This window comes from Aulonocara stuartgranti (assembly GCF_965226115.1).
Source record: "Aulonocara stuartgranti genome assembly, chromosome: 23".
NCBI lineage: Eukaryota > Metazoa > Chordata > Actinopteri > Cichliformes > Cichlidae > Aulonocara > Aulonocara stuartgranti.
The window spans coordinates 43,895,946-43,909,003 of record NC_138958.1 but is presented as its reverse complement, the minus strand read 5'-3'; the positions used below and the strand labels follow the sequence as shown (position 1 = coordinate 43,909,003).

At 43.4% G+C, this 13,058-nt stretch overlaps 1 protein-coding gene across 1 annotated transcript in view; it reads right to left on the bottom strand.

Moving 5' to 3' along the window:
* The window catches only part of LOC309701483 (NACHT, LRR and PYD domains-containing protein 12-like), a 442,279-nt gene that overhangs the window by 312,065 nt on the left and 117,156 nt on the right, over positions 1-13,058 (bottom strand). Inside the window, exons 4-8 of the mRNA XM_082525719.1 lie at positions 11,297-11,428; positions 10,860-10,991; positions 8,995-9,236; positions 7,102-8,890; positions 2,217-2,390 (exon numbers count right to left, since the gene is read on the bottom strand). Coding sequence (XP_082381845.1) covers positions 2,217-2,390; positions 7,102-8,890; positions 8,995-9,236; positions 10,860-10,991; positions 11,297-11,428 — 2,469 coding nt within the window. The remainder of the gene's footprint in view (positions 1-2,216; positions 2,391-7,101; positions 8,891-8,994; positions 9,237-10,859; positions 10,992-11,296; positions 11,429-13,058) is intronic.

Below are 13,058 nucleotides of genomic sequence, written 5' to 3'. Positions count from 1 at the left end.
AGAACATCACACACTCATTTGCTTCCAGCACTTTCACACAAACATCTACTGTCATTATTGTCACCAAACTCTGTGGATCCTTTATTGCAAATTCAAATGGGATCAAATGGTCAGACAAAAGAGGGTTATGAGGAAATATGATGAAATGTTGTGTATTAGCAGCAACTTATTGAATCATTTTCCTCAGAAACCAAACAAAATGATTGACAAACATGTTTTTACAAACTCAGTGTTGGACTTGGATCAGCAGGATAAGCTGATGTTTAAAGGCATTTGAGTCTCGCTGTATGAGAGTCCAGTTCTTACTCAATATTTATGGATGATGTTCTTTCAGTGTTGCACTTTGTAGACGCTCCCTGAGCCTCACAGCCAGCTGCACATGGACCAGCTGACATTACCCAGCATTAGAGGCGGCTGTAAAAAATTCATGTTCCCATTTAAATGGTTTTAATTTGAATAAAACGATGTTGATTCATTCAATCCTGAATCGATGTTTAATATAAATGTATTTTGCCAGAATCTCAGGTTAAAGCTCACAAACTATTTCAACAAGCAGCAAACAGCTAAAACAGTAAATGAGAGCAGCTAAACACACAAAGATGGAAACACAGAGCGTGGATCGTTCACTCGACGGCACGTACACGGACACGCCGTCGGGGCTGAAAGTGGACAGCTCACAGATCCTGAAGCTGCAGGTTTCATCTGTCTCCAACCAAAACTGAGTGAAGCAGCAGCAAAAGAAGATCCAAACTCTGCTTCACGTTTGATCAATATGCTCATGAATTCTCTCTGACTTTGGCTGTTCCTGCCTGCACAGCTCTCTCTCTCTCAGTGTACTCCAAGAACAGCTTCAAACATCTGTTTCTGCATCATTCACTGTTTATTAGCCACCAGTCTGCTGTTGTGTAATAATGAAACAAGTCGATGCTTCAGTGCGTTGAATTGTGTTACACAAAGAAAAGCAAAGTTTTCATGTTGTTCAGGCAGAATCGAGCGTTGAAGAATGAATTCACACGTCAATAAACATTTTCATCAGCACAAGCAGGACAATGAAAGCAGGAAATACCCCAAACTGCCATTTCTCATTCTACAACTTCAACAACTGCACATGAATTATACTTCATACACAGACCCACAGTCTCTGATTGCTCTGAAATCTCACTGACAGCCAATAGAAATAAAGAAAAGTCCAGACTGACAGTCTCTGTGGGGTTAGGCAGTGAACTGCTCACGCTGCGTTCAAGTGCATCACAAACTATTGGAATTGGATCCAACTTTGTGAAGCAGATTTCTTCTCAGCTGCTGTTTTGAACATTTCCTCATGAACTGTATTAATTTCAATTTCAATTTTATTTCTATAGCACATTTAAAAGTCACAGGTACAACAAAGTGCTTCACAGACGAGCCATAACACTATTAAACTCTGTAAATGAACTGAGAACTATTTCTACATTTGAAACTATGGATTCATTTTCCCGTTCACTTCTGTACGTTAGTGTATAAATGAATGTTAGACTGGGCTCCATGGAAAAACTTGGACTGGTCTCAGCTGCCTTCTTTCTGTAGTCCTTTCTCTTCTCCAGCTTCTGTTTGAAATCCTCTCACAGAGCCTGAAACCTGCTTTGCTGTCATGTTTGGGCCTGTGTTCCTCTGCTTTAACACAAACCTCACCACAGCAGCTGTGTGGGTCGTCTCTGTAGCAGCCAGATCAGCTTCTGATACATGAACATCATCACAGCTCCTAACTTCACCTTTATTAGCTTTGACATTCATGTCTTTCTTTTCTCTGTCTGTTTCCACACAAGCTCAAAGTCTCTGCAGCCTGTTTTTATCTGCTATCATCAGATCTCCAACAGCCTCATTCACATCCCTCACACACTCTACAGCCTCACCAGTACTGACTTCATCTTCACTGACTGATGGAGCACAACATGAACCTGTGGAGGCTGAAAAGCTGTCCTGACAAACATCTCCCCGTCACCACTCCACTTCTGTCAGCCTTTAAATGAACCCTGCTCAAGTTTGTCACTTCTATTTGGAGCCAAGAGGAAAACTGTTGTTCAGTCGTTTGGAAAGACACAACATTTCTGAAAGCACTCAAAGACACATTTCTCTTCAGACACATCCTGAACATTTAGGAACTAAAGAACGTTTCAAACATCAATCAAAGATCTGAAATATAGAAAAACAACAACAGCTGCAGTCAGTGAACTCACCTCAGAGTCTCCAGTCGACAGTTTGGACTCTCCAGTCCAGCACACAGAAGCTTCACTGCTGAATCCTGCAGCTTGTTGTTACTAATGTCCAGCTCTGTCAGATGGGAGGGGATGGACTTCAGGGCCGAGGCCACAACTTCACAGTGAGTCTCTGAGAGTCCACAGTCAGCCAGTCTGTGATCATAGAAAATATAAAATATGTTATTATAAAAGCAGAAAGTCTGCATTATAAACACAGTCTGAATGTATATGAAGACAAAACAAAGTGAGGTCATAATCTGATGAACATCTGCTCTTCACATCTGTGCTTCAGCTCCTCTTACTGTGTTTGACATGACACAACGATTGAGTCTCTCTCAGACCTGCAGACTTTTAATGAGAATCTTTGTTTGGCTTTAATCTGCAGATGAAGGAGGAAGATGGTGTCACATTTAGGCTTCCATAATGTCCACAGTCTGTCAGTGAGATCTGATCCAGAGTCAGAGTGAAGACACACATGTGGACTGTTTCCTGTCTTGAATCCAGAACATTTTGAATGAGCTCAGCTCAGTGAAGAGTTCCAGCTGGAAAGACGATCTCTGTTTGCTACCTGCTGCTGTCAGGTACGACTGTTCACGTCCACACGCAGGAAAAATCTGCTGACTGTCACCAAACGGAGCAGAAATCTCATCACTGGACAATAATGATGAATGAACTCAGAGCTGCTGATATCACATCTGATTTCAGGGGAACTAAACTAAAAAGGAACAAATAGAAACAACCATCATGACTCTGTTTGACCTTCAGATCAGAAACTATGGTTCAGAACAGCAGCAGGATTTCAGGCACTGTCACATCCTCAACATCCATATTCCAAATGCTCTTCCTGACAGGACACTCTTTGTTCCCACTCAGGGAGTTTCCATGTGTACAAATCATTTCTGAATCTCAGTAGACTGGGAGGTTTTTCCATCTCATGAATCTCTTTCCTAACATCAAACTAGATAAATCAAACAAAGGAACTGGAGTCTGTCTAATTTCTGACCCCAGTAAAGCTTGTACTGGGATACCCCGACATACTCTCTCTCCATCTGCTCCCACAGCCTCATATTCACAGCTGGCCCTTCTCTCAGCATCCACACTCAGGGTGGGGGCGGGGTCAACACCAGTCAAAACCATTGCTTTGGCCTTATGGCCATTTTATTAGTGTTCGTTTCTGAGTAACAAGCAGGACTACGCACAGGTGTTTGGACATGTGTGGACCCGACCTACACTTAAACTTCTTAAATCCTCTGTTTCTGTGTCACCAGCTACACTTTTAATATTCATATATTCACTCCGACATTTTTGGGGAGCGGTCAGAGCTCGTACACTGCAGACAGACATGTCTCCCAGCACACAGCTGACTGTCAACTCTCTGAGATTGGATATGATTCATTTAGATTATATCTGTAAGGTGAAGTTTATCTCGGTGTTTATTTGTTCCTGAGGAAGTCAGCTCGGCTCAGATTAAACTTTAATAACTGAACAATTTCAATGAACCTTAACGCCTCCCTGGAGCATATATGGAACTGAATCAGTCACTTTTCTTTATTTCCTGATGTTCATATGTGACATACATGTTTTAACCATTAATCTGGAATTAAACTGACATTTAATATATTTTAAGGAGGAAAGAGAAATTTCACCAGAGGATGTTGATGCTGTTCATGGAGACTGAAGACAGAATGATTTAACTGTCTTAATATTTCTGCTGCTCTTTCCTCTGGTGCAAAAATATTTTAACTGTTGGTTTTAATTCAAAATCAATGGTTAAAATGTTAAAATACCAACAAACTTGTGGCGTTAGTGTTGATATTCTGTGAGTTACTTAAAGAGATCACACAGGTACAGGACATATTTTATGTTTAGGTTTATGCATGTTTGCGGTGAGATGTGCATGTAGTGGGCTGTTATGTTGTAAACTGTGTGGATGTGTTTGGGAACAGAAAGATTATTTTACTGCATAAAACGGCGCTGATCAGCTGTTTCTGCCGCTGACACACTCGGCCGGTGAACCACCTGACTCACACAGGCTCTCCTCCTCCACAGTCCTCGTTTATGAAGAGCTTTACAAACACAACATCACGGTTAACAGCTGGATTCTCCCGTTTCAGTGCCAAACAGCCACTTCCTGCTACAGACAGTAAAGTGGACAGTTTGGCGCTAAACATGTTTTTAAAACTTTAAGCTCTTATTTGTTAAAGCCAGCTTCACAGACAGATCTGTGTCAGTGTTTTAGAGCAGGGCTCAGTGGTGTAAACCAGCCTTTATATGTGTTTCATCTCCATTTTTACATTAAACTGAACCAAAACACTGAAACCTTCACCTGATATGTCTGTGCAGGTTCTCATCATACAGTCATGGTAATCTAAGGAGCCTGGAAAGAAAAGTGACTTCTTTAAGTTTCTTGAAGACGTTTCATCTCTCGAAACCTCTGCTGATAATCACCCACACCCTTTTTCACAGCTTGGCTCATGTGATGACCCACATGATCAATAGTTGGTCAGCGACCCTCTTAAGGGACACTCCCACTAGGATTAAAATCTGGGACTCTCCACTTTCTGGTTTTAGAAGTGAAGAAGCTGAATGTTCGGATTAAACATCTTCAAGAAACTTAAAGCAGTGCACTCACTTTTCTTTCTAAGCGGCCTTTCTTAGATCACCTGATATAACCTGAGTAAATTATGTCGAGTGTCAGCGGGGTTTGAAAACTCTGCAGCATGACCCGGGTGTTGCTGGTGGCATCATGAGCTTAGACCCCTCAGTCAGCTCGGTCTGAAGTCATCGCAGCACTAACAGGCACAAATAGGCTCTAACGTGACAAACTGACCCGACATTTAAAGAGTGCCCACTACAGTCTCAGCTAAAACATATTAAAATGTGCAACGCCAAGGACTGTACACTGGACTCCATTTCAGTGCAAAAGAATAAAACAAAGTAAATCCATCCAATCTCCTCTGCCTGTCCTTATCATCAATAAAAACAATTAATAAAACAGAAAATCATAGAAACAGTCATCTTTGTTATTGCATCATCACACATCAGTTCCCAGTAACTAGTCAGAATGAGACGTTGTTTTCATCTTTCTCACACTCATCTCACTCCCCGGTCACAACAGGTGGTGACTTTAACAGGTGTTACAACCTGGCTCAAAGCTGCAAAAGAGGGCGGAGACTGAAAACAGAGACTGGTTTCATTTTGAAGTTCTTAATAACCTCGGCTAAAGATGAAAACAGACAGCGTGACAGGGTCTGACAACGAGTGGTGGCGTCGTCCTAGCCGACCTCGGCAGTTATTCACACGCCATGACCAAAAACTCCTGCAGTGTGACAGCAGACAGAGGAGGAGTCACAGAGGAGCGTAACAGCTGTGACAGATGCAACAGGAGGACGAGCTCCAACAGTAAACACACTGAAGACAGGAAAGCAGTCACGAGTGATGTTGGTCCTGTTTTTATCTCCACTAAAACCTCTCTAACGTCACATGTAACAGAACACAGACACATCTGATTATCAGGGACCACGACCCACATCTTTGCCTCACTATGTTTATAAGAAGAGACTGAAAATAATGATTCTCCCAACACATCACCAACACTTTTATGGCAAACAGATAATAGTGAGTGACAAGAGGTGAACTGTTTCATATGCAGTTATCAGGGTAAATACATTTAAACCAAAGACACTGGAAGAGTAAATGAAAGGAACTGAAGGTGACAATTCAAGAAGCTCAACAGAAGTCAAATGTAACATGATCAAGATTCCCTGTTAAAAACAGATATGTATAGTATAATAGTATACTACACTAATAATAGTGTATAGTATAATAGTAGACTATACTAATAATAGTGTATAGTATAATAGTATACTATATGAAGTCTACACCGCCATGTCCTTAAAATTCAGCGAAATTAAGGACGCATTTGAGGGCCGCATTTCGAGCAGCGACCTTCGTCCCGTCGCTGTGATGTAATCGGCCTTAAAATGCGTCCTTTAAGGCTGCAGACCCTGAATTGGGATACAGCCAGAGTCTGGTCTCTGTTTTCACAGAGGATGTGGTTCTGTTGGCTTCATCAGGTGATGGCCTCCAGCTCACAGTGGAGCTGTTCTCAGCAGAGTGTGAAGCCGTGTGAATGAGGATCAGCATCATGGTCCTCAGCTGGGAAAGGGTGGAGTGCCCACTCTGGCTCAGAGACGTTCCTGCCCCAGGTGGAGGAGTCTGAGTATCTCAGGGTCGTGTAAAGAAGGGGGAGGGGAGCAGGAATCAACAGACAGACTGTTGCTGCGGTAACAGTGAGGTGGACGCTGTACCGGTCTGTCGTGGTGAAGAGAGAGAGAGCTGAGCCTGACAGCAAAGCTCTAAATTTACCGGTCGATCTACGTCCCTGCCCTCACCTATGGTCACGAGCTGTGGGCAGTGACTGGAAGAACCAGATCATGGTTACCAGTGGGGCAAATACATTTTCTCTGAAGGGTAGCTGGTGTCTCCCTTGGAGACGGGGTGAGGAGAATCCCCTTCACAAAAACTAATCAAGTGAACAAGACTCTCCAGGAGGGAAACATTTAAATATCCAAGTCTACCATAAAGAGAAAACTGCATGAAGGGAAACACAGATGGTGCATTACAATTCACTGCATGTGTTTTACATGAAGAATGGAGGATATACCGTCCACTTTCACTCTGTCTTTAGCAGCAAGTGGCTCTTTGTTGTTTGGCTAGCTGCACTGAAACAGGAGAATCCAGCTGTTAGCCGTAATGTTGGTGTTTGTAAAGCACTTTATAACCAAGGACTGTGTTTTTAATTTAAACATTAAACTATTAACCGACACTGATCAATGATGTTAATGATCACATCTGGACTCACCGAGCCTTTCTGCAGTTCCTCACAGCTGGAATCAGTCTCAGTCGTCCCTCCTTTGAAGCCTTGTACTTCTGCAGGTCAAACTCATCCAGAACCTCCTCTGACATCTGCAGCATGAAGGCCAGAGCTGAGCAGTGGATCATAGAGAGGTCCTTTGACCTTTTCTTTGACTTCAGGAACTCTTGGATCTCCTGATGTACTGAGAGGTCGTTCATCTCCATCAGACAGTGGAAGATGTTGATGCTTCTGTCAGGAGAGGATTTAAACTTCTTGTTATTCTTCAGGTTCTTGATGACTCTCTGGATGGTTTCTGGACTGTTCTCTGTCTGACCCAGCAGACCTCCTAAGAGTCTCTGGTTGGACTCCAGACAGAGGCCATGAAGGAAGCGGACAAACAAGTCCAGGTGGCCATTTTTACTCTGGAGGGATTTCTCCATGGCTCGTTTAAGGAAATCATCCAGAGAGGACTCGTTGTATTTTTTTCCCAAGAAGTCCTTCAGCACCTCTGACTTCCTGTTGGTGAAACAGTGGAACATGTAGACTGCAGCCAGAAACTCCTGGATGCTCAGATGAACAAAGCAGTAGACTGGTTTCTGGAAGATCACACACTCTCTTTTGAAGATCTCTGTACAAACTCCTGAGTACACCGAGGCCTCTGTCACATCCAGACCACACTGCTCCAGGTCTTCTTGGTAGAACATGATGTTTCCTTTCTCCAGATGTTCAAACGCCAGCCTCCCCAGCTTCAGAAGAACTTCCCTGTCAGCCTCCGTCAGCTCCTGTGGACTCGTCTCATGTCCCTCGTGGTACTTGTTCTTCTTCCTCTTTGTCTGAACCAGCAGGAAGTGTGAGTACATGTCAGTCAGGGTCTTGGGCAGCTCTCCTCTCTGCTCTGTAGTCAACATGTGCTCCAGAACTGTAGCAGTGATCCAGCAGAAGACTGGGATTCTACACATGATGTGGAGGCTCCTGGATGTCTTCATGTGGGAGATGATTCTGCTGGACAGCTCTTCATCACTGAATCTCCTCCTGAAGTACTCCTCCTTCTGGGCGTCAGTGAAGCCTCGTACTTCTGTTAGCCTGTCAACACATGTAGGAGGGATCTGATTGGCCGCTGCAGGTCGGGAAGTTATCCAGACGAGAGCCGAGGGAAGCAGATTCCCCTGGATGAGGTTTGTCAGCAGCTGGCTGACTGATGACTTCTGTGTGACATCAGACAGCAGCTTCCTGTTGGTGAAATCCAATGAAAGTCTGCTTTCATCCAGGCCGTCAAAGATGAACAAAAGCTGAGAGACAGCCAGCTTCTCTGCTGTGACCTTCTCTAATGTTGGATGGAAAACATGGAGCAGCTCCAGAAGACTGTACTGCTCATCTCTGATCAGGTTCAGCTCCCTGAATGAAAGCAGAACCACCACACTGACATGTTGGTTCTCCAAGCCCTCTGCCCAGTCCAGAGTGAACTTCTGCACTGAGAAGGTTTTTCCAACACCAGCCACGCCGTTGGTCAGAACCACTCTGATGGGTCTCTGTTGGTCAGGTAAGGCTTTAAAGATGTCCTGGCACCTGATTGGAGTGTCATGGAGGGCGTCCATCTTGGAAGCTGTCTCCAGCTGTCTCACCTCATGTTGGCTATGAACCTCTTCACTCTGTCCCTCTGTGATGTAGAGCTCAGTGTAGATCCTGTTGAGGAGGGTTCTACTTCCTGTTTCATCACTTCCTTCAGTCACACGTTCACATCTCCTCCTCAGACTGATCTTATGTTCATCTAAAACCTCCTGCAGACCAACATCTGCTGAAAGAAAGAAAAACAGACAGAAAACTCTTCAATGTCTGAACAACAACAAGAAGTCCAGTTTTCAGAAATGAGTCCATCAGCAGACAGATGTTCAGTCTTACTTTGTACACAGCTGCTCTGACTGGCTGTCTGCAGTCCAGCTCTGCTTCTGGATCTTTCTCCACACTGGGGACAGGACCAGTCTCCTGATGAAGCAGACTGGTCCCAGTATGAGGAGATGCACTGTCTGCAGAACCAGTGTCCACAGCTGTTAGAGACTGGATCCTTCAGGACGTCCTGACACAAAGCACAGCAGGACAGCTGCTCCTCCTCACAGACACCACTCCTCTTCCTCTTCCTCCCTCTGTGAACACATTTCTTTATCACTAAAATCATTGACTGTCAGTGACAAACATCCAGATTTGATGACACTGTGTAGAAGCTCTGATGGTCACAGAGAAAAGTCAAAGTGGAGAAACTTGTGTTTGAGTTCAGAATCCAAGTTTCCTTTGCTGTTCCTGCCTGTCTTATTAAACACAGAGTGATCAGCCTACAAACTCCACAGTAAAAGCCTTCATCACAGAGCTGATTATGTCCTTCACTGGATGTACTGGAAGTTTGGGATCCATCACTTTCAACTGACCTTTGACCTCCTCTAAAAACTGTGGTGGAGCAGCGGTGTCACATTCAGAGCTTTCAGCTTTATTTTGAAAGAGTTCAGTCATCAGGAAGTGAACTTCTGGGTTCTGATTTTCTTTCTATTATTTTACAGAAGTGAAGAAGAAGAACTAAAAGCTTTGAAATGATCTGAGTGATATTTTTGAACATTGCCACCAAATTGAGTTCAGCCTCCAGCAGTAACTTTGTTTCATGATGCCTCCCTGATGATGTGATGTTTGATTACAAACCTGTTTATGTGTTAGACATTAATCACATGAACACAGGCAGAAAAAAGAAGCCAATGAAACAAATGACAGAAACGTGTTCATTCACTGCCATGATCCATATTTGATATGTACAGATGTTTGTAAAGAACACGTGTGCAGCGCTTTGTTCTGAGTATCTGCTGTCAGCACACAGTGCAGCAATAACTACAACCACACGTTTCTGTAGATCCTGAACATCAGCCTGGAGGAATCTGACCTCAGGTCTGCACACAGAGGAGCTTCACCTCTGGGATGATGCTGGCTTCAGCTCCTTCTACAATCAGGCAGAAGCTTCTGCACCATCAGGACACAAACAGAGAGGAGCTTCTATCCTCAGACCATCCAAGTCCTAAATCAGAACATGCTCCCCTCATAGCATCACCATCAGGGTTTAAACAGGACCTTACATCATGTTCTTGTCTCACTGTCATATTTCAGATCATACCTGATTCATTATGACGTCACACGCTGCTACACTGATCCTGCTGCTTCATTACTGCTGATATTACTCTGCTCACTCTGTTCAGTTACTCTGTTTACATCACTTTGCTCATTTGCTTTGTTCTGCTTGCACTGCTCTGTCAGTACATGCTGTGCTAATGTGGCACAAAGCACTTTAACATTACATCTGCACAATGTTTCATTATTTCATTTAATGATTGTTTCTAATGTTTTGTCCAGTCACAGGAGCAGCTCAGCACATTTCACTGTGTTGTACGTGTATGACGATGCCTGTGACAAATAAACAGCCTCGGACTCTTCAATCTTCTGCATTTCTTTGGAGATCAGCTCAGTGGCCTGTTGAGACCATCTTTCTATTTCTGATGACTCAGTTCAGATTATTATCCTGATACTTTCTTTTAAAATGTGATGAAATCATTTATCTGATGTTCTGACACAAATGCACCAAAACAATCCCAAACAGCACAAACCACCACGTTACACACAGTGTAATAAAAATACAGGCAACTACAAATAAAAACACTTTTAAAATATAAACTAAAATTACAAAGTGGTCACAGAATTTCAAACACCCGTAAATGAGTCAGCAGCTCTCTTACATGGTCAGCTGAGCTCCATGATTGAAGAACATTGTTGCTGCAGGTTCATGACTGAACTCTGGAGGTCTGTTTTTGGACCAGTCACTCCTCACAGACACACAGCTGGATGCTGGAGACTGTGACCTCTGACCTCTGCAAACACAAACACATCACATGAATTACTGATTAATCTCTGTTTAAAATCTTTTAAGCAGCTGCAAACACACAAACTGGATGATGTGATGGTTTCTGTCAGTAATAGTTGTCTCAGATTAGAGTACAGACGGCTGCAGAGACGTTCACAGCAACAGAGAAGAAATCATTACCTTGGATTGCATTACTACTACGATTGATACTAGCATTATCGTACCCGGACCACCATTAGGAATCATTTATGATGTCACTGGCAGAACATTTATAGAAACAACCTTTGAACTCTGACTCAGCAGCTCTCTTACATGGTCAGCTGAGCTCCATGATTGAAGTTCATTGTTGGTGCAGGTTCATGACTGAATTGTAGAGGTGTGTTTCTGGACCAGTCACTCCTCACAGACACACAGCTGGATGCTGGAGACTGTGACCTCTGACCTCTGCAAACACAACCACATTGCATTCATTTCACATCAATTAGTACACCACAAAAGGCATGCAAGAAACACAGTATGAAGGCAAACTTCTGGCTTCAATAACATTCAACAGGTCAGGTGGAAACTTTTCTCAGATTTGATTCATGTTTTTATAGAACGATCCAGCTAAAAAAAATATACCATTAGGTCAGGGGTCAGCAACCTTCAGGACCCAAAGAGCCATTTGGAGCCAGTTTCCACACAAAAGAAAACACTGGGAGCCACAAATACTTTTTGACATCTAGAATGAAGATAACACTGTATATACTGTTTTTTACCTTTATGCTTTGTGTGAACAACTAAGGTGTGTTGCTTATGAAATCCATGAAGTGCTACAGAGAAAATTACATGTTATTTATGTAATGAACACATTTGAACTCTTAAAGAAATATAACAAAAGGAAAGACACCCAGCTGAACTAAAATGATGTAGCAAACAAAAGCTGCTGTGAGCCGCCACCCTTATATCTCCTTTGGGCTTTTGGAGCCTTGACCTGACTTTTAAAAAAATAATTGGAAAAAAAGCTCTATGCTGCTGAAAGATGAAAAATAGATATTTGCAAAATTCTGCCTAAATATGTATTTTACCTGGTTAATGTGTGTGGCGGGGCGTGGTCTGCAGCGCCGCTGCAGGGGAGCCGGACGCACCTGAGCGGCACCCGCAATCACGCCTCGCCGCCTTAACGTCTGTGCTGTTGTGTTGGTGTGTGTCGGGCTGTGAGCTGCAAAGCTACAGCCGGCTGTGTGCATACAGCAACCGTGTGTGAAAAGTGGTCAATAAAGAGAAGCTGAAAAGCGTGTTCATGCAAACATCGTCGGGTCTGCCGTGATATGTTTACAACGGGACTTCTGCTGCTGAACCTCTGCGCACAGCGTCTGCAGGTCGGGGCTGTACGAAGTCACTTTCATCTTTACAGGACTGTAAGCTGTCGTCTGTGAGGCGTGAGCGGTGTTTGTTTTTAACATAGTTCACGGTGGAGAACAGCTGCTGACATAATGTGGATCCGAAGATCCATAATTGGCCTACCTGGGGCTGAAAGTCTCGATAAATGCACGGCGTTTCGGCGGGTACACCGGCTTCCGCGAGTGTGATGCTTATTTGAGCGATGAAAAAATAAAAAATATAATTTTATTTTTATATTTCAAAATCACAATAATCTTCCAATTTAGAACTACAAGTTAAAAAAGAACATAAATAAAATACACTTCAGCTAAATACTTCTAATTTATTTTCCCAAACCACGAGGAGCCGCACTGTAAGGACTAAAGAGCCGCAGGTTGCCGACCCCTGCATTAGTGTTAGTCAATGTTGCAACTGAACTGAAAAACAAAAGATTTTGGTCAGGTCCAAAGAAACAAAGTCACTATTAATACAACACAACCCCCCCAAAAAGAGCCATGTAGACCCCGGGCTCTATGGGTCTTGTGCTCGGAGCTTGTTCCTGTGCTGCCATGATTAGTGCCTCTGTGCTGTCTTTCAGTCCAGCTTTGTTCAGCCACTGGTAGGATTTCTGGATGTCAGCCACTTCCTCTGCCTGCTGGTGGTGCAAACTGTGTTGTTCTGAGTTTCATTGGACGTCTTTGTCCAAAGCACC